The following is a 25,539-nucleotide window of genomic DNA, read 5'->3' as shown; positions in this document are numbered from 1 at the left end:
CCACTTTGGCTAAAGAAGCAGCCCCAAGCTGTAACTATAATTAATACATACATTCATCCCAAAGACAAACAAAAAGGTGCGAAAGATCTAGCCAAACTGGTGAAAAAAATAATGGAAGAAAGCGTGTCTGACTCATTCATCTTGACAGGGGACTTCAATATGCTTCTAATTAATAAAGAGCAACTTAGCGACCTTACCCGGGACCTGAACGCAGCATGGGGCGTGCCGACACAAGGCCATATAAAACACAAGAATCCAACGAAGCACTCAAAAATCTTACTTCGACATTTGGAACAACTTAAGTTAAGGGCCCTGAACGGCCGCTACCCTGGGGATGATCCACCAGTTGCCACCTTTCATGCGAATAAACAATCCTCCCATCTTGACTACATGTTCACATCTCTAAACATGCTTTGTCGGGTAAAGTCCTTTAGAATAGGTACGAGCGACCTCAGTGATCACTTGCCACAAGAGGCAATAATAAAAACTACTTCCCACCTGGGAACCGAAACCTTTATAGGCCTCGACACAGACATTGTCCCAAATTTAAGGCGGCTTCGCTGTAACGCCGGGAACATTGATTCAATTAGCTCCATGGCAAAAAACCTCTTCTCCCAAGCCACCAGCTATGCATCCAAGGCACCGGATGTCTGGGACATCTTCGTTAAAACCATTAGGGAGAAAATGGTAAGAAAGGTTCCCAGCAATTCACGTCATCAACAGTTGCCCCTTCGTGGGATTCAATCATGTCCAGAAATGAAACTACAAAAAAGACTAGTAAATCAATTACTGAGACAGTTGCGAAAGGATCCAACAAATCATAGCTTGCAAACTGCCCTACGGGAAGCTAAAACAAAGCTGAAACGGACAAAATGGGGCAACCAGAAGCGAAGGAACGAAGAACTATGGGTGAAGCTAGTTCACGAGGGGAAGCAGAAGAACAGCTCCAGATTCTGGCAAATGGTTAAAAGAATACAGAATCCTGACCTCCCTGGTCAAAACTCGCACATAACTGAAGAAGTATGGTCGAAATACCTACTGACGCATTTCAACAACGATGGGACTATAGACAAGGCTATTACAAACAAACCTTCCTTAAAAACCACAAAGCATAACAAAAAAGAAAACCTCAACCATTATACCCCCACAAATCACCTTGTAAGGGGTGTGTGCATCGCCATGAATCCACCAAAAATCGATAAACCAAAAACGGAAAAAAACTCAACAAAGGCATTTGAGTCAGGGCCAAAGCCAATTCTCCCATCAGACATCCAACGACAAATATCAAGGGGGAGACCAACCGGTGCTACTGGGCCAAACGGCTTACCACCTATGCTCTACAAATCAGATGTCGAATTTTGGAGCGCATCTTTAGCACCAGTGTTCAATAGCATCAGACTCTCACAGACCCTTCCTGAGTCCTGGCACGGTTCAATTATCAGCCCAATACATAAACAAGGTAGCAAGAGGCTTCCAAACAACTATCGCCTTATTGCTCTCCTAGATGTGGAGGCAAAATATTTTGCTGGCCTTATCTTGGAGGAGCTAACATCATGGGCAACTGAAAATTCCATCATGCCAATCAACCAAACGGGCTTCTGCAAAGGCCAAGGGACCACAACCAATCTAATGGCACTATCACTGCTGATGGAAGCAGCAAAAGAAACTAAGTCATCTCTATTCTTTTAATTTATTGACTAAACTGCTGCATTCGACCACGTGGACCGAAACAAACTTTGGCTGAAACTGGACAATTTGGGAATACCCAAATACCTATTAGACGTCCTAATACTGCTCCACTCAAACACCTGGATCAAAATCAAACTTGGGGCTGGAACACACCTTTCAAAACCCATAAGGACAACAAAAGGAATGAAACAGGGATGTCTACTTGCACCAATCCTATTTAATCTTTTTCTAGCCGATCTACCTGGGCAACTAGACAAATGTTCCAACCATGCACCGAAATTAGGGAAAATTACCCTCTCAAACCTGCTATATGCGGATGACCTGCTGTTGATAAGTCGGACTCCAATGGGCCTCCAACACCTTTTGAACACAACCCATGCCATTTCAGTAAAAAATGCACTACAAATAAACTTCAATAAATCAAAGGTGATGGCTGTGAATTACAGGAAAAAAAAGAACCCTTGCTGGTACTTGAATGGCGAAAAGCTCGACCAGGTCACCACATATAAGTACCTGGGAGTAATCCTGGACTCAAATAATACCTCTAGGGCACAGTTCAAGTCCTTGCGAGGGAAGGCTACAATGACCTATTTGGCTCTAAAATCATTGAAGGTCAAACAACCTGACCTTACACTTAAACCTCTTCTCGAAATATTGTGTGCCAAATTAAAACCGACTCTCACTTACGGGAGTGAATCACACCACGGTAAGGATGCGGCGTTGCTGGACACACTCATTGCCAACTCATACAGGGCTATTTTTAATCTTCCCAAATACGTCTCCCCGGCTCAGATTCGACTAGAATTCAGTATCTTGAAACAAACTCTAGAGCGGCGCAGCGTGTATGCAACAAATTGGCATAAAATTCGCAATGCAGATGCTGGATCTTTATGTGCAAACCTATGGGAAGAACTACTTCGGCACCGCAACCTCGCTCCGAGAGAGTACCTATACGAATAGGCCTGATTGATACCTGGGAAACATCAATAGATCTCTTGTCTTTTAAAAAAGTAGCCAAAAAATCAGCTAGCATCATCTCAGCGATAGAAGACAAGAAAGACCTAGCAAACAGAGCACACGGATGGCTAACGGTGGGTGACTATGAAAAACTGCGACCACAAGCGTACTTCAGCATCGGCATGAAAATAAATGTTAAAGAAAAATTCTTAAAATTACGCCTCGGGGTAATTCCCATACTGCCACATCTTCCACCTTGGGAGAGAAACAACCTTTCACAACAGTGTCGCATGTGCAAAACCGGCAAGGAGGACATACTTCATGTGATTTGCATCTGCCCTAGCGTAAAGGACTTGAGGTACAATCTCTTACGTCCTTTTTTTAACCTTCGGACCTCTAGACAGGCAGCCAAACTGTGCTTCTCTACTAGCGACATCAAATTGAACTGTCAAGTTGTGAAGTTCTTTGACCTAATAAGAAAGAGACTTAACCATGCTAGATGAACTTTTTAAATCCCTCGAGGGTAACCATAAAACTGTTAATAACACTGTAATTTTATGCATCCTATTTTTGTTATGTTTAAGTAACAATAAGTATGGACGTTTTACAATTTTGTAAAGATTTTCATTAATCACATACAAATAAAATATTTACTTACTTACTTACTTAGAATCCCTAAATCCATTTGCAAAATAGGTAATCGCAAAAAATGCGATTACCTATTTTGCGAATGCCTTTTGGGATGATACATCCCAAAAGGCTTTTTCCCGTTCGCAAACGGGCCGATTCTGAGAATCGGCCCATTTGCGAAAGGCAAAACGCTTGATACATCTGGCCCTAAGTCAGGTAACTATAGAGGAAAAGATACAATGATTCCTGAAATGCATTTGAATATCACTGTAGACCAAGTATGTAAACTAATCTGAAAACAGAGAGAAGATGAAGCCCCAAGCCCAAACGGAATTCCATTTGCCCTTTATAAAGATAATCCTACTGTCTGGGCAGAGTACCCGACAAGAGTTTTTAATAAAGCAGTTCAATCATTATCAATACCTGAGTCATGGAAATATTCTGTAATATCACCTGTCTACTAACTGTGGGTGGTGAACTTCGCTCCACCAGCGGAGTTTGCAGAGTTTTGTCAACTTCGAGCTCTGCTGGGAGAGCGGAGTTCTGCAAAAAACTTCAACCCCGCCGATTGACGAATCTTGCCCCCACCCCAACAAACACCCTGTAATTCTGAGCAAATGACTTCATATCTCTATTCCTAAGGCAAATTATATGAGCTCATGTAAAACGTCCCAATATATTTGGGTCCAGTTCGTGGAATATTAGGCTAAAAAAAATTGAGAAGCCCTTAACAGATCTTAATTTTGATAATTCTACCCTCACTCCACCAGAGGATATGTGACGCTCATGAACCATCCAGCCTGTGTTTGTAGTCCAGTAGTGACTAGATATCCCTCTCTGGGCAGAACCTTTCCCTTCCACCTTAACACTGCCCCCCTTCCTGACCCACCAGAGGTTACATAACCCTTACTATCTACAAAAGTGGTGACTGTGCACATCCCTTCAATTATTGTTTAATTACATTACAAGATAAAGACGCTAAACTCTTTGCAGGAATTCTACTGAAAGAGCTATCAAAATGGGCAACTGAGAAGCAGATAACTACGCCAAATCAATCGGGTTTTATGCAAGGGCTGGGTACAACTACTAATATTCTAGTACTTTAAATACTAATTGACATATAGAAAGCAACAATTATATTTTTGCTTTGTAGAATTTAAATCCACCTTTGATTGTGTACATCGATAAACCCTTTGGAAAAAAGTTGGGAAAACAAGGAATACCAGCCAGTCTTCTAAAGCAATTCAATCACAATACTCCAACACCTGGATTGGAGTTTGAATAGGTGATGGTTCATACCTATCAAGAAAAATTGATACTTCCTCTGGTCTAAAACAATGGTCTGTTCTCGCATCATACTTATTTAACCTGTTTTTATTGGATCTAACACACACCCTGGACAACTAGAACCCTTATCCCCCTAAGTTAATAGAAAGATATGTATCAAATTTACTATACGCAGATGACATTATTTTACTAAGCCAAAAAGATAGGGTTACAACGCCTTACAAACAGAATATTAAATTACTCTTTGACAAATGGCATGGTAATAAACGAGGCCATGACTAAAGTAATGGACGTCAATAATATGATACATTCAAAATGGTATCTCTAAAACTGTCAACTGGAGCAAGTAAACACCTACAGGTACCTTGGGGTACTATCTGACAATAAGGGCTCATTTCAGCAACACAAGATGGACCTGCAAAGGAGAGGTGACACCTTATTGACAGCATTTCTAGTTATATTCTGCTCTTAACCCCTTCCATGCTCATGACAAGCTCAGCTCGTCATGAAGTACATCTCTTGTACACTCATGACGAGCTGAGCTCGTCATGAACTGTGGGTTTTTGAATTTTCCAGCGCACAGCGGGAAAATGCACCGCATGGATGCGGTTAAAGGTAATAAATGCTATAATATTGCCACGTATAACATATCGTAGTGAGGCATTTTGTGAAATGGATTCTATAACCATAAACAATGCTATCACTAAAACAATTAAGTTTCTTTTCTGTCTTCCCTGTAACGCATTACCAGCCCAAATTAGGTTAGAATTTGGGTTACCTAATCAGCTTCTTGCAAGGAAGGTCAATACATAAAGGTATGGAAAATAATAAAAACAAACACCTCAAACCCAATGTGTCAATCGCTTTCACAAGAAATCAAAGTTTTGGAAGTACTTACAAACAACTTTTGACGAGTACTCAGCGCACTCCATTTGGGACATGTCTATAACGGCGGAGTCTTTAAAAAAGATCATTAACAGAATAACAAAACCATTGTCAATGCTGAAGGACAAAGAATCCCTTGCAAAAATAGTGCAGCATGGATGAACCTGAACAAATACAACATTTCCAAATCAAAAACCTATCTAGAAACACCTTGGTCTACAAAATTAAAAAACATTTTTATCAAAGCACGATTTGGGCATCTCAAGCAATGCCATGGCTCGCACAACAATACCCATGTCCTGCCGATTATGCAAAAAAGGAGAAGAAAACATCATCCATTTAGTTTGTATATGTCCAGACCTTATGAAAGAAAGAAGGAGACTACTTAAGAGTCATTTTAACATACACGGCGTTCGATCCTGCAGACAGGCACTTATAAGATGTTTTAAATCAATAGATATAGTTCTGAACTGTGCGTTTGCTAAATGTATGTTACTGGCAAAAAATGAACTTAGACTCCTGTGAATAGACCCCAGTAAACCCTATAAAATGAACATGTAGAATTATCCCTAAAGAGGGTTCAGGTATGCATAATAGTGAATTTGCACAATATGACCAGTACCAGGAAGAGATGCTCTTTTTCAGATACCAGTATTGGTAAGAAGGAAGTTAGATTCTTGTAATTATTTTTTAACAGAGATAAATTGTGATGATTACCTTAGTATTTTAATGAGGAATTGTAGATTTGTAAATATAATAATATGTTTACGTACTTGAATGTATTGTTTTTAATATAAATCTGTTTTATTATATGTGATTTTTCATAAGTATACATTTAATGATTTTAAATAATCAAACAATAAATGTACTTACTTAATCACCTAGACATTCTCTCTCCCTCTTTTTTTTTAAAGTCTTCAGAAATGTTGGTTACTTTACAAAATATTGTGTTTCTCTCACTTAGTAACCACCAATCTGCAGTCATCTACCTTACCACTGCCCCTTTAGCACCTCTCATGCTCCATGTCATATAATGTATTTAGAAATTATATGCTAGCGCAATTGTTGGAAAGTCTGAAGCTCACCCCTCCCTCCCTCAATCTTATCGACTAAGCTACACCCCTGATTGTTGTGCTAGTTTCTGCCCTAAACGGCCTCTGGGGTTGAAATCAAAAGCCTCTTTAAAATCTACAAAGCAGATTTTGTTGAAATGGCTGTGTCCATAAGGGTAGATAGTGTCAAGTGATTGACTTCAGTTCTGATCTCTTCTCTAAAACCAGTTTAGTATGGGAGGACAATCTAATGTTTATCTGCCTATTTCATCAAATACTTAAAGTATTTATAGGCTCATCTAAAAGCAAGAAAAGTTAGTCATTTTCTGGATTTGCGACTTGCCCCCTTTAAAGACAAGGTGATGTATTGCCCCCACCTAGAACAGGAAATCCCTCCATCACAGGACCTATGTATTCAAATAGCCGATTTCTTTGACAACAAAATTCTTGATTTAAAGAAAGACTTTGCGAAAACACTCCCCCAACCTAAAAAAGTCCAGACCTTAGGAACAAAAAAGGAACTCACATGTTTTAAGTAGATTAACTTAGAACAATCTAGGAAAGCCATCCTCTCCTGTAAATCGGGCTCGCCTTTCGATCCATGTCCTCCAAAAATGCTACATGCGCTGGTGGACACTATAAATCCCATCATCAATCAGATTAATTAAGGCCACCTTTAGGCAAGTAAAAATCCCGGATATTTGGAAAACCGCTGTGAAGCCACTTCAAAAAAAGAAACTCTCGGATCCCACCACCCTTTCCAACCTTAGGGCCCATTTCATTGTTGCCATGTTTGAGTAAAATTGCAGAGAAACTAGTTAACATCTTACTCAATGACTTCATGCAAGAAACTAACATCTTACATCCTAAGGAATATGGTTTCAGACCTGGCCATTCAAAAGAATCAGTACTACTCCAAACCACTGAGACCTTAAAGCTTGCCTTGGATCAGGGTAAGAATGCGGTACTGGTTCTGTTGGACTTGTCAGCGACGTTTGACACGGTCTCTCATGACATCCTGAGAGACAGCTCGCACACAGTGGAATCACGACTAATGCATTGGCTTGGATCACATCTTTTTTTAGAAAACAGTCATCAGATTGTAACATTGGGAAGTTACAAATCGGGAGAAAAATAGCTGTCATCAGGGGTTCTTCAGGGCTCGTCCTTGAGCCCAACCCTTTTTAATCTCTATATAGCACCACTTCTTTTTCTGATGGATACTTATGATGTTGAATCCATTGCTTATGCAGATGACACTCAACTGATCCTCACCCTTGATAAAAACTCTACAGTGGCGGAAGAAAGATTTCACCACTATTTAACAGCAGTGATGGATTGGATGAAACTGAATCATCTTAAATGTAGCAGCTCTAAAGCAGAGATTATGCTGTTTGGCAAGTCCAACGTATTTATGCCTAACCAGTGGTGGCGGTCAAATTCGGCTCCACCTCCTAACATAGTAGACACAGTGAGAAATCTGGGAATACATTTTGATCACAAATTGGCCTTTCACAAGCAAGCTCTTGCTGTGGCAGGCACCTGTTTTCAAATAATAAAAATTCTCTGAAAATTCTTTGATCTACTCCCGGTGCCTGCTAAGACAAAGGTTGCGGCAGCCTTAATTTTATCTTGCCTGGACTACTGTAATAGTCTATATGCAGGAACCAAAAAAACAGTCCTGAAAAGACTACAGGTAATCCAGGCTGCTGCAGCAAGGTTGGTACTCTAACTGCCCAGAGACTCCTCCTCAGCAACAGCACTAAAAACCCTCCACTGGCTGCCTGTCCATAAGAGGATTCTTTTCAAAGTTCTGACCATTACCTATAAAACTACAAAAAAAAACGGGCCAGAATACCTAAATTCCAGAACCAAGTCATATGCCGCGCAACGTACTCTACGGTCATCTTCAGAGAATCTTTTTACAGTCCCCAATTTCAAACTAAAAACTAGAGGTGGAAAGACAATGGCGGTCCTAGGGACCAAAGCCTGGAACTCCCTGCCAACACAACTTAGACACACACAAACTGAACTTATTTTTAGGAAGTCCCTAAAAACCTGGATCTTTGCTATCCCAGATAATACTGTGTGGTCTCTTATCTGAGCTCTGCCATATAGTTCTTCTCCCCTCAGGTGTTCTTCCTCCGCTAAAGCACCAAGATACTCCTTGGAGAGAACGTTGCGCTATATAAAACTACACATTCATTCACCAAGAGTTAGGAATTTGTTGGTTTTCTACACTGTAGTTGAATAGAGGGGTTAATACATCTGGGTTAGCTTTGAAAAAGGGTTGGTGCCGCTCATTCGATCCTGGAGCACCTATGTGCCTTCCTAATGACCTCAAATGTTCTATTTTTATTACAGATTGTTTCATCTTCGGTATATGCTGTTTGAGTGACCAAATTATTTTCCTGTATGCCAGTATGATAATTTTCTGCCTTGTCGTCTCCCATGTCATTTATAATCAAGAAATTCACCTGTTCATGCTCTGGGAAGTTCGCATTGTTTGATGCATGCTTCCCAAATCGTGGTTATTTGCTATGCCCCAGAACATTTTTAGGTTCCTGGCTATGCTGGGATGAAGCATTCTAATCCAGAAATAATTTTCTTTGCAATCTAACCCCGAAAATAACATTTTCTCTGCAGACCATGCTTCCCAGATCTGCTTTTTATGCTCTTTTCTTAATGTTTTGTTTTCTAAGCATAAGCTAGCATCCCTCGGTGAACAGTTCAAGAGTCCTAGCTTCCTATTGGGTTACTTCTTTGTTGATTTTAATTCTTCTTGAGTAAACCAGCTGGATTATGTTTTTTTCTTGTAGCCAGAGGACAAGCTCGCTACAATGTAATCATTGACCAATCTTTCAGTTGCTGTCTCCCAACTTTTTGTCCAGCAGGCCAAACTTTCAGCTTGGCTGCTGAGAAGTTTTTGGCTGGTTTCTAAAATGCCATCAGCAAACCCACCTTTACACTTGCCATCAGCAATCCGACCGATACACTTCCATCTTTTTAGATTGTGGGTATTTATTATATCTCATGAGAATGTTGTTTTTTCCATGTGTGCTTCCTTTGCTATCTAGATCCAGATGCTTTTGGGCTCTGGTCTATCCTAAACACATATATACATCTAACTAATGAGAGACTAAGTAGTGTATAATTAATACAGATTTCATTGAAATGTGTGTACCAGCTGGCAGCTTGTCCTCTTTGATCCTGCCGCATAAAACCCATAGACCTCCTTGGCTGCATATGCTTAAAGTTTTTTCGCCTAATAGAGGTTTTTTTAAGGTACGGCTTCTGTTGTTCTTGAATATTCCACTGATCATCCTGTAACCTATCAATTCATCTTCATGATGGGGGTGAAATAAGTTCATATTGAATTCACCAGTGAGCAGTATGGGGGCTCTAATGTTACTTTGAACTAAAGTTAAGATTACATCCTTAACTTTGGGATGATCCAGCGCGTTTCCACTGTACAGGGACTGATGATGTAGATGTTTACTTTGACCAGTGCTCCCTGGTAGACCTGTGACCAGTTTTCCAATTTTATTACTACGGGCCATGGTTCAACTAAGTCAATTATTTGCCTGATTCCCTGTTGGACCCCTTCATACACCTCAAGATTTATCTATGTTCCCCGTGTTGACAATTGATCACTTATAATTCTGCCCGTAAGGTTTTCTCTAATGGGATTTTTAGAAGTGAAAAGGGACCGTTAGTCGATTGTTTAAATGTTCAAATCACAGTGCCTATATGCATCTTGCCTGTACAGTGTGATCTTGATTCACCACTTTCTGAAAGTCTTTCTTTCATAAAAAAAATGGCTACATGATCTGCCCTAACCACTTTGTAAAAGGTGGCTCATTTATTAGCTTACCCTAGGTGTGTGTGTGTGTGTGTGGGGCGGGGGGGGGAGCGGACTCTATCGGTTCTTGGTCCACATTTGCCAGATGTGCGAGAGGAGGAAACTACTCAACAACTTCAGAATGTTGCCCTTATTAAATAATCGTGTGGGCCTTTGGAGATCTATTCAGGGTAGAATAGGAGTTTGTTATGCTGGGAATATAACGGCTCTCCTAGCTTGTTTTTAGGAGTACTTGAACTCGATCTGTGATCCTCATGCTTTCCTAATAAATCGTCCTTTTTTACCAGCGTTTTAAAGAATCCCAATGATGTGCCCATTTAATGCAATTACATGGTCCCGGGGAGTTGTGGGGGTTTTGGACCGTTGGAAACGTGATGATAATTTTTCCTACATACATCTAGAAGACGATGTGCCATAGTCTTGCCCACAGCCATGGACAGAACAGGTTGCCTAAACTAACCATCTGCACTGGCATAATCTGAGCCCGCACTGTGTTCCACTGCTAGTCAACTCCTTGTAGGCGAATGCACACACTCAACAGTTTAGGGTTTTCTCTCCTAATCGGCATCAATTACCATGTCGTACTGTGTTTAAAAACAGAATACAAAGGAGTTTTTGCAATTAAAATGCGATATGGGATCCTCTTACATAACAGGTGTAAAGGCACCCTTTAGTAAGTATGCAACGATGCTTACTGTTTCAGTCAGAAATTTAGGATGTTTTCCTAACTGCATCTAAAAGATAACCTAAAAGCTGTTTTATGCAGGGAACTGCAGCTAGCCGTAGGGTGAAACTGGTCCAAAGCTGTGGACTGCCGTGAAGGGGAATAAATGGGTGGGCTTGGAGTACACAGAAAAATCACTCCACGAATGGCAAAAACCAGAAACGGGGTGCGAAGGAAAAATGAAGGTGAGAGAGCTCAAATTGAGCGGGTTACCGTAGGTGTGGAAGGTCTACAGTTTTATCTGTTACCCAGTATGGTAGAGCTCACCGAGATTGTTGAAGGGAAAGGGATAAAGGAGGGTGCGATTGGAATAATGCCGGAAATGAGTTTTGAAGCTACATATCAAGTATGGGGTATGATGTGGGAGGAATGGCATATAGAGGAGGTGTGGCAGATGTCTTCTATACAACATTCACAGTAGGTAGGACCTTTTCAGCATTCAGCGTAATGCTCCTTAACTGCTGTATATATGATGACAGTACTGTCTCTGTTTCACCTAGAAAGGTCATACAAGGTTATGTTCCTCCTCAATGTTGCCAAACTGTTCAGCTCACTGGGATGATGGATTTGACAAATCAAGACAAAGAAGAGACACATATGGATCACTCTTGTATGATCAGAGCCTCACGATGAACCTCTGCTTGTCTTAGTCTGGTGGCTTGGGCGGTTGTTGCCATGAGTGAGTGTAACACGTTTTCCAAGGATCCCACCACTGCCTACCACAAAGAGCTATTAGATGCCAGTTGTAATCTACCTTGCATTCCACTCAGAAAACGTTATCAGTACCCTTTTCAAAGTGCAAGGGCACCTGGGCCATTCCCATTCTCATATCATCAATGACAGGCTTCTGTGGCTGCCTGCGGCTTGGTCAAATGCACCCTTCTAATTTTTCAGCATTTTATGTTCAAATTTGTGCCACTTCATAAAAATGTTTTGTAACTTGATTATTTGTTGAAACTGTAATGTTTAGGTGTTGTCCATTTACCACGTGTGGTTTTCTCTGGATATTGCCTTGCTGCCATTGCCAAGAAATCAAGAGTAAACTCAGGCTGGTGATTGTGCACACAAACATTCTTACTTCACGGGGTTTAGAATATTATGTCTTTGTTGGGGTCTCAGGTACAGCTTACACCCCTTTTCCTCTATTTCAACAATACAGTCTCCTACAGTTTGACAATTATGGGTCTGTTTGCACAGACTTCGCTTCTTCTAAGCAGTATGCAGTAAGATCGAAAGTTTCGTTTATTTATGTTGCCTAAATACCACTGTGTTTTTACCGTAATGACCTAAAGCTAACTGCAAAATAGACAAGGCAGTTCTTACCTGGAATGACTGATACCTTAGTGTTGAAAGGCCACTAACTGCATATTATTCCATGGTTTTCTAGGAGGCATAATTGCTTTATTTCTAACTCTAAAACAGAGACATTTTTGGCTCAAGCCTTTCTGTGCTACCTGTTTTAAGATTTAACATTTTGTGTACCTCATTCCGCTTCTGGTCTTCCACCACCGAGGTCAAGGAAAAATCCTGCTTCTGTATTCTACTGTTAATGTCTATCATAGAAATTAAAATATAGAGAAGAAAAAGTCATCTGCAATTTTAGCTCTCCATATTGGAGTTATTCTGCGTATTCATAGCATCTCTTTCCTCCTCCTTGAACTTCGCTCACGCTTTGGTGTGGGTCCTTGTATATAATTGTCAGCTAAGTGCATACGAATACTAGTGATATTAGACACCCTGTCTTCCAGGATATGAATTGTTCAGCAGATGATCGTATATATTTTACTATTTTATGAATGCAGATAAAATAACCACAACGAGAAATAAAATCACAAGTTAATTGTCTTCCCCTCAGCCCAATACATAATGAAAGTACAATATAAGAGGCAGTGCCCAGTTTTGATAAATTAAGTTCCTCCAGCACATTTAAATCTGGAAGACCACGGGTACGAACTATGATAAAAGTAATGTATGAAACAAAAAGTGTATGTTCTTTAATTAATCTATAAGTAATCAATTAGGAATAATGTTCTTTGTGTAAATGTTTTTGTTCACAGCTTTGAAAAAGCACACTTGTACTTTTAAAATAAAGAGGAACCAGGTATGTACCATCATTTATCGATACACATGAAACATGATTAGCAATTTTTTTTGAAAACATAAAAGTAACAAATTAGTCATTATGTCAAACGTTTAAGCACGATTTACATCCTTGATTTTGTTTCGGATAACCTGTTACGGAAAATCTAAATAAAGCTGAAATTATTTACGTAATTCGAAATAAATTATTTATTTGTTTATAGTTGATTTTTTTTAATTGCACAGGAAGTAGCACACATACTAACGAGAAATAAATATTTGAAAAGCTAGCAGTATAATTTTATCTTTTTAGATGTGGGTAAGTTTGGGAAATTTTACCCTGTTGATAAGGGGTGGATGGTGAACTCCGCTCTGCCAACAGTATTCACTGACTTTTGCTACTTTGCGCTCCGCTTGGAGCGTGGAGTTAAAAAAAAAAAACTTCAGCATAGCAGAGCTTACCAGCGCCTACAGCTTCTAGTCTATTTGCAAAGGGCTGAAGTTGGGTGCGGGAGAGATAGTGATGGGGTGCATTCAGCGGACTTTATTTCCTTCATCTGTTTCCTTTCCTCACACAGTTCCGCTGGAAAGCATTGATCAAAGCCCCCACCACCCCTAACTTCTTCCTCTCATCGCAGCCTCCTCTGTTCTCATGTAAACCGCTGGGTCCGTCATCCTCTAGTAGCCAACTAGAGCGAGGGAGATGCTGAGCACTCTTGAAGTTAGCCAAACAACCTCTGCCTGGAGACCTATTTTGCTTTTGTGCTTCCTAAAAAAAAGCTGCTAATTGGCTTCTGATAGGAGTTTTGAAAATAAGCTGCACATTCTGTGCAGGGTGTGTGTGTTAGGGGACTCTTAATAGGCTATGATCAACTGGCTCCTCTTGTCCCATGGAGGGGGAGGTTAGAGCTGCAGGTGTACAGGGTCCAGCAGGGCAGTCCTCGAGCAAATTTAGAAGGGAGCTGCACACCCACTGACAGCAGGACAGGCCACGCCATCCCTCTGAACTCTACAAACTCTCACTTTTCTCCTATCCCTCACCTGACCCCCTATTAAGAACCTTCCGCTCCTCCAAGGACACACACTCTGGTTTAATTGAATTTCAGACCGACCGCAGGCCGGTTCAGCAGCAGTTTCAAAGGCCAGCACAATGTCCACCCACATCCAATGGTGTGCAAATAGAGGCGGACCTCCAGAAATGTACGTCACAGTCACACAAGTGTTCACCTCAGCTAATGGCTTGTGGGAGAGGATGGGTCTGTTTGCAGGAAGAGGTGTGCCCTCGGGCTCGTGCACACAGATGGGACCCTCTGCTACCTAGGCTGTGCTGTCTGTCAGAGCATACAGCACTCTGGCAGCCTGTTCATCAATGGGAGCAGGCACTGACCAGGGCTGCTGGGGTTAAAGGAGGCTAGGCGATGAGGCTGGGGCTTGGCATGCACTGCAACAGAGTCACAAGGCCAGAGGAGTAAGGGAAGCATACAGGAAGGAAGAAGCGGACAGTGCTGAGATCATGTTTAAATTAACTCTTAACCTTTCTCTCGACATGGTACTTTTTTGTTGATGTTAATTCAATATTTTCGTACCTGATGTATTTATGTCCTTTGCAGGAGCGGCTAGGTCTGTGCACAGAGCAGCTCCGCCTGTGAGCGGAACTCTGTTGAGTAGAGCAGAGTTTTGAGGGTGCTTTGCAAACTCCACCCAGCCCTACTGTTGAACTGATTTTTAGGTCGAGCTTTCGAGACCTGTTGTATCTTCTTTGTGGACTTAAAGCCAGCCCACTGCATTTCATTTGTTTGCTTCAGTGTACTTTAAAAATCATTGCTTGCTAGTGGTCAGTCCGCCCTCTTTGCCTCTCCTTTTTTTCTTTCTTTCCTCCCACGGAGCAGGGACCAAGTACCGTATCTTTTCTTTTTAGTTATCTATATTTTAGTTTGAGGTACTATTTTTTCATTTATTTGCTGCTCGTGTTACACGGTTGGTGTGTGTTTAGCTTCGGCGACCGTATCTTCCCCTTCTTTACCCTGTTCTTGCTCCCATCCTTCTTGCACCTGTTGCTCCTTTGCTTGTCTGTATTCCTGTCAGCCCTCTTTTTGTCAGCAATAAAACGCACCCTTGATGAGGCTAGTTTTTAATTCTAGGCACATCATTGTAGAGTGTGGCTGGAAAGGCAGAAGCCACATTAAAGCTCTGCTTATTTTGCACAATAGGGTCCAAGAGGACCTTGAGCTGAACCAGAGCCTTAAGTGGATCACCCACCTCTAGCCCTTGATCTCACCACTATGAATACTGGTAGGTGGCTCTACCACCAGTGCACACATGCAAAATTAATAGAGCGCCATCATAAGAAACTTGTAGTCTCAGCTGGACACCAGAGGACAGGAGAGATCATTCATGCTAAAACATGCGATGACATGTTAGCCATGTGAGGTATGCTGTTGCTACTGAAGCCAATTAGATTGCTCCTCTAAAGGGAACTCTATGCATTTGTATTTCCGAGGCCTCACAGCCAATGAACATCTAGAAAATGTCGGATTCACCAATCACCAGACACATTACAGTCTCCCATGCTCCACTTTAGGGAACCACTGTGACCTCTACAGCCAATCTGATGGCAAGTCTTCCCCCAACTAATCCAAGTCAACAGTTCCACACATCTAATAGAACATGTTTTGACCTAGCTGATTGGTTATTGACTCTTTGTTTCTAAAAACACTGGTCTTTTTTTTACCACATTCACGGCACTGAAGCGTCCATTAAGGGAGTATTGCCATTCAGCAGATTGGAATAATGATGGCCATTCGGTGTCATTATTGTTAGGTCTATGTCTGAAAATGGACTGTGTGAGGAAATGCTGTGCAAGTCGTCATCCTGTGTCATAGGGCAGAAGGCCAATGCTAGCTTGTCACTGACTATTGGAAAGCACACCCTACATGTGTATAGAAGTTGATTTTATTCTTTTGGCTTTTTTACAACATTTGTTTCCAGTACGATAAGAGTGGCAGGCAGAAGGCTGAGCTTTAGTACCTTCCATTGAATGTATGCAGACATAAACCATTCACCTCCTGCTATTTCTTTGAGCAACTGTTCAGGTGAACAGGTTAATACTGGCACTGTGTTGCTTGAAACCTACTGCAGATAGCAAATGTATATGCTGTTGTAATTCAGTAAATATCCCGTCTTGTTCAGTTGATGCACTGGTTCTATCCTTGACTGGTACCTGCCACAAGATCATAGTTGTCCATGGTTTTAATAACTAGAATTCAATCTCAGCTCAGCCAATATGTTTTCGGTGTTGGAGAAGTTGGTGGGTTCCGATCAGCCTCCTCTGAGGGACAAGAATATTCCTACAGGACTGTAGCCAATGAACCAGGCACTACAGAGGTGTTTTGCACAGGGGGTCCAGTATAACAATAAGTAGTCATTTGGCATCCCTTGTGATTCTTTTCTTTAAATGTATCTGTTGCTCATGTACACATGATACCGCCGAGCCATCATCCATATTTCTTATGGGTGCTGAGGACGCCACTAGTTAGATAGAAAATATGGTATTAAAACTTTAGGACATAAGACCAAAGTATCTACCACATCACTGCTCAGAAACATGTCTCAGAAGATCTAAGCTGTTGCCATTTACTCATCACTCACAGAAATCTTCAACTTATTTGCACCTAGCATTTCCTGCATCCAGTTTCACAGTTTGCCGTATACTCACACACAGACATAGTTGGTTTGTAAGAAAAATTTTATTCATGAATTTTTCACAATATAACTGAGTGGTCATACACAGAATCCTTCAAGATGATATCCATCAACTTATTTCTATTATGGACATTTGAGTCCTGAAAACATTTCACAATTAGATATACTTTACATTTCAATTGCACAGCAGCAAGCCCAGCGTCAAACACGATTATGGTTGTCACTAGCACCAACGTTTACATGCTACTGCTACTGTCAGACCCACCATCCTGCTCCCTGCCAGTCCCCGTTGGATTTAACAATTCCCTACATAACTCTCTCCAGATTACAGTGTACTCCTCTAGCTTTTCATCCCTGCAACAGGCTTTCATATCCAGTTCCTCCGCCAGGGACCACTCTCCCACATCCCTCATCCAACTCACGAACGAATGAGCCCGCTCACCCATCCAGCAAACTGCCACCCTCTGTTTGGCCAACACCAATTTTAGCTGTAATAACTTATTGGCCATTTTCCTTTTCTTGCGTTGAGGTACCAGCCCCAGGAGACACTGTTCTGGCATAACCTCTAGTAAGATTCCCACCCCTTCACGGAGTCTTACTACTGCAGTAACCCAATACCGGTGGACTTCTGGGCATTCCCATGCCAGGTGCATCAACCCTGAATTGGCCTTGTGACATCTAGGGCATTCATGTGACCGGGTGGCGTCCATACGGTGGAGCCTCACAGCGGTCATATACACCCGCTGTAAAAAGTTATAGTGCAGTAGCTTAAGCCAGTCATTACAAGACATCATATGTGCTAGTATACATACCCTCACCCTTAACTTCTCCTGCAACGGCACCTGCAGGTCCTCATTCCAGGCGTCCCATGCCCTATGGGCTAGAAACCCCGAATCCACCCTCATAGCCTTATACAATAATGACACCAGTCTACGCCCACCGCCACACGTTAGCAATATGTCTAGACTCTCAGTGGTCCGGGACATGTCAGTATAAGTGGGCCATGTGACTTTGGCCAGCTCCACCAGGCCTGCATATTGAAGATATTGCCCCTGCCCCAAGCCAAACCCTTCGCATGCATGCTCAAAGGTAAGGAAGGTGTCATTCACGAACAAGTCCACCGAAACCATGCAGACACCCTCCCTCCAAGCCTGGAAAGACATGAGCTCCACCATCCTTCGCACTGGAACTAAGCGCCAAATGGGCAATTCCGGGTGAAAAGGAGCCCGGCCGAACACTCGTTCCACAGCTTTCTGCCACAGAAAGGCCATTTACCTAACAACATATGGTAGTTCTGCACTCACCCCAGTACCCTCCATCAAAATTACAGGTAGGTTCTCAGGTTGCACCCGACCACCAAGTAAGCGCTTTTCCCAATTTTTACCCTCATCCAACCATTGCACCGCATGTTTAAGGTGCACCGCATAATAATAGAAATCATACCTAGGTACCCCTAGCTCCCCTCTTCATACCGCTTCCAAAGCACCTGCAGCACTAGTCTACAGCGCTTCCCCGCCCAAAACAGGGTTACCAAGAGGAAGTTCAGCTGTCGAAACACCTTCGCAAGAATCGGGCCCAATGCAATCTGCAGGACATACAAACATCTCAGCAGCATCACCATCTTTGCCACAGCTATTCTACACAATTGGAACAGTGGCAGCATATTCAAAAAAGTCCAGGGAGCGCCTCAGTGACTCAACTACTCTGGTCATATTCAGCCCATATACGGCCCAGGATAAAACCGCACTGGTCCTCCTGAACTAGGTAGCCCATGTGCGGTCTCAGCTGTTTGGCCAGCACTTTGCATAGACATTTAACGTCTGTGTTGATCATTGTCAATGGTCGGTATCCCGCCGGGCCCTGAACATCCCCACCCAGCTTCATACAAATTTCACCCTCGGGCATTGTAGGGGCAATATTCCACTATCAAAGTACTCAATAAATGTCTGCAACAGTGGCTGAACCAACTTTGCTGAGTATGCCTGGTAATACTCGATGGGCATATCATCGCCCCCTGGAGCCTTGGCCCTAAGGATGTCTGCTATTGCCGTTGCCAACTCCTCATCAGTATTCTGCAGATCCAGCTCCGCCCTAACTTCTTCAGACAGCTTCCTCAGCTGGAAACCCCCCAAGAAAGGAATATAAAGGTCAGCTCTGACCGAGGCTTCAGTCTTGCACACTTTCTACAGGTGTTGCAGAAACAACTCCAGCACATCATCCCAAGTATAGACCAGCTCACCCGACTGGCTGTGGAGGCTAGTAATCAGTGGGGGGGCATGTTCCTCATGCAATATCCAGGCCAGTAATTGGTCGGATTTGTTTCCCTCCGCATGAAGCCGCTGTTGATACTTAGTAAGCGTATACTTGTCCAGCCTATCCCACATATCAGCAACCTGCTCACGTAGTGCACGCTCTCGCCCCTGGGTATCACCTTGCCCCTGCGGCTCTGACTGGAGCTCTGCCAGCGATTCCTCCCTATCCCGCTGCTCGGACTGCAATTGCTTCTGAACGCCATACGTCAATCCCATTGCCGCTCCACGGACCACCGCCTCCATTGCGTCCCCCTCATTGGCTCTATTACTTGCAATGCCCCAATTAAGAGACATGTACTGTGTCAGCGCGTTCAAAATTGCCTCTATCCCAACCTTATCTTCCAGGATATCAACGGGTAACCACCAGCCACGGGGGCCCTGCTCCCTGGCTGCCCACTGAACCGAACAGCACAATGGTGCATGATCAGACAGAAAACATGCCAAATGAGTAATATCCTCTGCCATAAACGCGGGGTACTCCGTCGCTAGCACCCTGTCTAACCGGCACTGCGTACTATGAGTGAGTGTGAAACATGTAAATATTTTCTCAGTCATATGGTGTCCAAACATTCTGGAAGCACAGGTCACTCATTAGCCTCTGCAATTGATTGGTCATACACGGCTTGGTACTCCTTCTGGGCGGACATCTGTCCAGCTCAGGGTCCAGCACACAGTTAAAGTCTCCTAACCACAGCATTGGGATGTCCAAGTCTGCGGTGATCAAATCCTGCAGGGCCATAAAAAAGTTTGGTTCATCAATATTGGGGGCATAAGTATTTAGTATGCTAACGTCTCTACCATCCAACTTGCCCCTTAATAACACATAGCAACCCTCTACGTCTGCTTCAGCATACTGTAGCTTAAAGGGCGCACCGGGTGCCACCCAAATCAGCACCTCCCTAGCATAAGTAGAGTACGACGAGTGAAACACCTGACCCCTCCATTTTTTCTCCAGACATACAGCCCCAGCATCAACCAGATGCGTCTCTTGCAGGCATGCAAACGTTATGTTATGTCGCTTAAGGAATGAGAGGACTCTATGTCGTTTAGTGCAGGTGACCAACCCCCTAACATTCCAACAAGTAACTTTACCTCGTGCGCCACAGGCATTCACTCGTTCACACTGACTGGCCATGCGCCAGGACTCATCACTCTCCTGCAATGACACACTCTTATTCGTAACACAACATATGTTCACACAGCAACAAGTAATCAAACAATCCCCCCCACCCATGGACAATACTCGATTAACATTGCAGACAATTCTGCCCACCCACCGCTTGTGGTAGGACGTACACAGCATCCCACTAAGCCCAACAGGGACAACAAAAAAGTCTTGTCCCGAGTCCGCCCGCCCTCCACTGATCTATAAGCCCACTGCCATTTCGGGGTACATACCCCTCATAAGTACATAAGCTGGGAAATGTCCCATCCCGAGTCCATTCAAGCCTGCAAGTGTCTCAGTTCTCCACCCCCGCACCCAGGCTACCCTCCATCTCCCTCAGCATCAGACAAAATTATACCGTGTTACCATAATTCTATGGAGTAGGCCTAGTGCAGTGAGCAACAATTGGGCCCTGTATTAAATTTTTATCATTTTCTCCCCCTCGGAACATCTTCCAACAAGGTCTCGGACAGAGTGTCTATTGTGAATTGTAGAATCTGATCCTGTGCATCAGGATCAGCGGAAGCAGCTCCCTGAGAGTCAATGTTCACAGTATATTCCTCGAGGAGATTCAACTGCAGCTTTCCATCATCGCCCACCATTATCCTCCGCTGCAATATTTCCGGAGCACTCTGCAACTCCCCTCGATTCTGCTGTTGCCGGTGGGCTCTGTCCGGACGCGTACCTCATTGTCGCTTCTGACCCCTCACCTCTCCAGGTGGCAGCCCATCACCATGGATCTCAAGCCACTCTCAGACATCCTCCGGGAAATAAAAGAATTACGCTTTACCCCCTGAGATCACCTTCAGCTTAGCAGGATACAGGAGCATATATTGCATGTTCAGGTCCCGAAGCTTGTGCTTCGCTCCTAGGAAGGATTTTCGGAGGTCCTGAACTTGCTTAGTGGAATCAGGGTAGATAGCCACCTTATTATTTTCATACTGGAGGTTCTGGTGTCCCTAGTCGCCCTCAGGATGCAGTCTCTATCCCGATAGTTGAGAACTTCAGCTATGATAGCTCGGGGCTGTGCCCCCGGAGGCGGGGTGGGGGTACGAGGGCCCTATGCGCTCTCTCTATCACAAACATGTCCAACAGTCCCTCGGGCACAGCAGGGTGCGAATCCAGCGCTCCAGGAACTGCTCAGATGCTCCTTGTTTCGCTCTCTCCGGTATGCCCAGCACTCAGATATCACTGCACCTCGCCCTCCCCTCCGCCTCTTCGGCACGACTCTCCAAGGTCTTTGTGGCCACGGGCATCTGCGCCACTTGCTGCTTTAGGGTTAACACCTCACCTTTCAGTTCTGCTATATCCACCTCAGCACTAGTGACTTTGTCAGCCACCTTATCGAGATCCACGTGTAGTAGGTTCACATCCACAGAGACAGTGTCTATTCTGTCCTCAAGCGCCTTCCTAGAGCCCTGAATGGCTGCCATAAGTTCCGTCCTTTCCGCCCCTCTAGTATGCCTGGTCAGCTGCTGGGGGGGTGCCTAGGGGTAGTATTCTGCGTGATGGTGTTAGGTTCTTCTGGGCTTTTTCTTTGCCCTTTGCGATCTCCGTCGCGTGCTTGCAGTGCAGTCACCTGTGCAAGCTGCTGGCCAAAAGTCCTCCCCTGCGAGAGTTCACTATTAAGCCAGGCCAGTAGGTATATAAAAGCATAGGGACCCGCCCAACGGACAAATATCCCTGATACAGCAGGATGGCAAACACTGCTCGTCCATTCCACGGCAGCAATTCAAGGGCTGCAGCCAAACCTGCATCAGAAGGCCCAGACGCACAACAACCCCAGGCCAGCAGGGCTGCAGAAGGGAATCCCCAGGGGCACTGCAGCAGGACCGGTGTGACAAGATGCAGGGCCACAGCCCCCGCAGTGTGACTGTGCCCAGGTTGCAACTCCGGGAGGGGGGTAGGCCATGAGCAGTGACACACACCACCACCAGCACCCTGACCAGGCCTGCAGCGGACCGCTCTGCTCCTCAGGCCCCGGCCGGGGGAGAAGTGCCCACCTCAGGCCCACTCACCAGAGTCTGCTGGGTGATCAGGCTTCCACACGCTGCTCCGCCGCCAAGCAGTCCCCGACGCCGATGTATGGCAGCGCGTCCCAGAAGCTCTCCCCACACCCGGCCTGGGGTCCGTGACAGGCCGTCCCACCAGCAGGCATCTCCGGTGGGTCACACGGTCTGCAGCACGATCACCGCCCTCCACGCCCAGGCGTCCGTCAGCAAAAAAAAACCAGGGCAGCAACCTGCCACCCGATGGTAGCCCAGGAATCAAAGGCGCAGGGAGGGGGCACCACAGCCGAGATTCCACTCCACTGAAGTCCGGAGAGCCTCGATGAAGTCCGGGTCCCAGAAGGGCGTTGTCTGTAGGCTCGATCAGGACTACACACTTTCTCGCTCCACGCGAAACGGTCTCGCAGGTAACCCCAAGTCAATCCCATGGACTCCATGGATCACCAGTGATCGTTTCCCGCTTAGGGCGTCAGGTTTCAAGCCGGGCAATGAGGGGAAATGCAGGATTTTCGGGAGGACGGACGAAGAGCTGGGGAGGATCACGTCCTGTCGCCCATGTTGCTTGGCCACGCCTCCCACACACAGACATAGTTATGATTTTCTATTTAAAAGCAGAATATGTTTGAACTGAAACCTACTGAATTAATGTACCTCCTCCATTTCCATTAAATCAACAAGATTAGATTTGGACCAGTCTTTCAGACCATCCAGTGAATGCAGCATTTATTTCTCAAAATATTATCTCTCCTACATTTCATTCTACTGCTCCCAAAATTATATTTGTTCTTGTTCTCTCAATTTCGAGCACCAGCCACTTTGTCTCCCTCTCCATAGGAGTCAAGTGTTAATGATTAGTCAAGTATAAGGGTTTGTAGTTAGTTATGTGAGTTTTATTTGGTGCCATGCAATTTGAAATATTCTTCTCATGCACATTATTGTGCAGGTTCAATTTGTGATAATAATTTCATGTATTTGAGTTAATTATGCTTTTCACTATTAATTAGTAACTTTTTCATGCCTGTGGATAGTAGATTCCCATGCTCATTATAGTTATGCATAGGGATGATACATTTTCTTGCCATTGTGCACAGTTTTTCACACAGTTATTTTTAGGATAGAATTAGTTATAGAGTGGCAATTTGCCTGAGGAATACATGGGGCCTTCTAATGGCAGCCGCTGTCCATGCAGGTGACAACCGTGGTGCGGTGCAGCAGGGTAAGGGGGGATTTCGAGTGACAATGCCTACGGAAAAATAAATAAATAATACATTTTCCCTCTGCATCGTCCCTCGAAATCACCCCTTACCCGACCCCACCGCTGTTACCTGAACAGACCGCAGCTGTCTAATGGATACTCCTACTTTCGGATTCCTCACCTATGAAACAAGCCCCAAGCATCAGACTGGATCCAGAAACTTCAGAGCTCTTTAGCTGCACGTAGCAGGTGTTTGTCTCAGTCGGCGCTGTAAGTGATGTCAGGTAACGTCAACAAGACCATAATGTGCCTGTTGTAGTGCAACAATGCCAGTTCCCTTTTCGGTGCCTGCGATGTGGATCTGGGGTTCCACTCCCAGAGATTTCCTCCCAAATTGTCATTTAAGAGCAGTACCAAGTCTCCTCCCAAGAAATCAGGGTTAAACCCTGTAGAGGTTGTGAGGGACAGATGTTCATTACAGACCCCCATTCACTCTGGTTCCTGGGGTTGGATCATGACTGCATGGCTTGTTCTTCATTCCTTGGGATGCTCCCAAGGGCCATCAAAGAGCAAGAGGCAAGCTCTTCATGGCGAGGATCAGAGAGGCCCAACAATGTCACAATTGTTCAAGGCTCCATCCCAGATCTACTTCATAATCTTTGACTGTTAAGAAAAAGAAAACCACAGAAAGGCAAAGAAACACTCCAGAGGTAAGGCCCCACATTGCTTTTTTGTATCCAACAGGACTTTCGTCTTCGGAGCCAGAGTTTGTTGACTTGACACTGGTGGACATGCCTCCAGGCAGTCCTGTTCCTCAATTGGGCTTGGTTCTAGAGCGGCCTTCATCCCTCCCATAGCCCTTGGTGCCGGCATCTCTACTGCATGAGACTAAGCAGAGTTTTCAACTGCTGTCTGACAGCGTTTGGGGCCCAGCGGCTCCTCTTTGACTCCCCATGTATTACCTGTCCATCTAATGCCCTTCGGCACTGCTCATCAGGTCCAGTGCCCTCACCACACTTTTTCGACCTAGAACTTTGATGCACAATACCTCAATTGATGGCGTGGACGGCTCTGCCCCTGCCTCCACCACCACTGCACCTCCACCTCTGAGGAGATTTCCTTCAGTAGGCACCTAGACCTAGCTTGCCATTTGTCAGTGGCCTCCAGTTCCTGCTTATTCCAGCCTGATCCTGTTGCTGCATTTTGACCAAGTGACACCACCACTGCCCGGGTTTTCCCACCCATTTGTTTCCTAATCACCATTCTTCCCACCAACAGAAGCCCCTCTTACACCAAGACCTAGTTAATGCAGGCCGCAGCATGACTTTACAGTGGACGGGTGCAGCGGGTGCTCTGCTGGTGTGCGAAGGCGCTACAAAGGCAAGCCTGTCTGCACCTGCCTGCACCTTGACTGCTCCACGCAGCAAGGAGAAAATTCCTCCTGTACCATGGATTCTTCCAATTTTAATCAACTACATAATACTTTCTTCATCTGCAGGCGAAATTCCTTCACTTATTTTGTTTTATTCATTTGATTTAACAGTAGTGACTACAATACAGGGGATATGTTGGGCTCGATCACAATCTTTGCCAGCACTGCAGTGGCAATGGCTTGGTGGTTTGTGCTCCCACACTGATGAGAAAATTGAGCTGATGAAAAAAGAAGCTGAGACCCTGAAAGCAGTGGACTTAGACAAAAAGAAAAAGTTCTATTGTTCCCAGTACCATCACAGGGACTTTAGATTTCAGGCCAGACAGAGGGTTCTATCACCTCAAAGGTCCTATCCTCAATCCCAAAGTCATCAAGAGCAACATCAAAAACAACAACAACAGTTCCATCCTATGAATAATTGGTGAAGAAGTAATTTGCAACAATAGCACACACAAAACCGATACTCTTCCAAATTATGAGCAATATCAAAACTCCCTCTGTTCTGTTTCCTACGCCAGTGGGAGGAAGTGTTTCACATCACCTAACAGATTGGAGAACC

The 25,539-nt window shown here is 44.2% G+C and overlaps 1 protein-coding gene across 7 annotated transcripts in view; it reads left to right on the top strand.

Annotated features, from left to right (window-relative positions):
- ZCWPW2 (zinc finger CW-type and PWWP domain containing 2) overlaps positions 1 to 25,539 on the top strand; it is a 918,117-nt gene that overhangs the window by 434,629 nt on the left and 457,949 nt on the right. For all 7 annotated transcript variants that reach the window (XM_078663943.1, XM_078663945.1, XM_078663946.1 and 4 more), the window contains exon 5: positions 13,144 to 13,187. In XM_078663943.1, coding sequence (XP_078520069.1) covers positions 13,144 to 13,187 — 44 coding nt within the window. The remainder of the gene's footprint in view (positions 1 to 13,143; positions 13,188 to 25,539) is intronic.

This window comes from Lissotriton helveticus, chromosome 10 (genome assembly GCF_964261635.1).
Source record: "Lissotriton helveticus chromosome 10, aLisHel1.1, whole genome shotgun sequence".
NCBI classification, from domain to species: Eukaryota; Metazoa; Chordata; class Amphibia; order Caudata; family Salamandridae; genus Lissotriton; species Lissotriton helveticus.
This window is presented reverse-complemented; position numbering and strand designations above follow the sequence as displayed.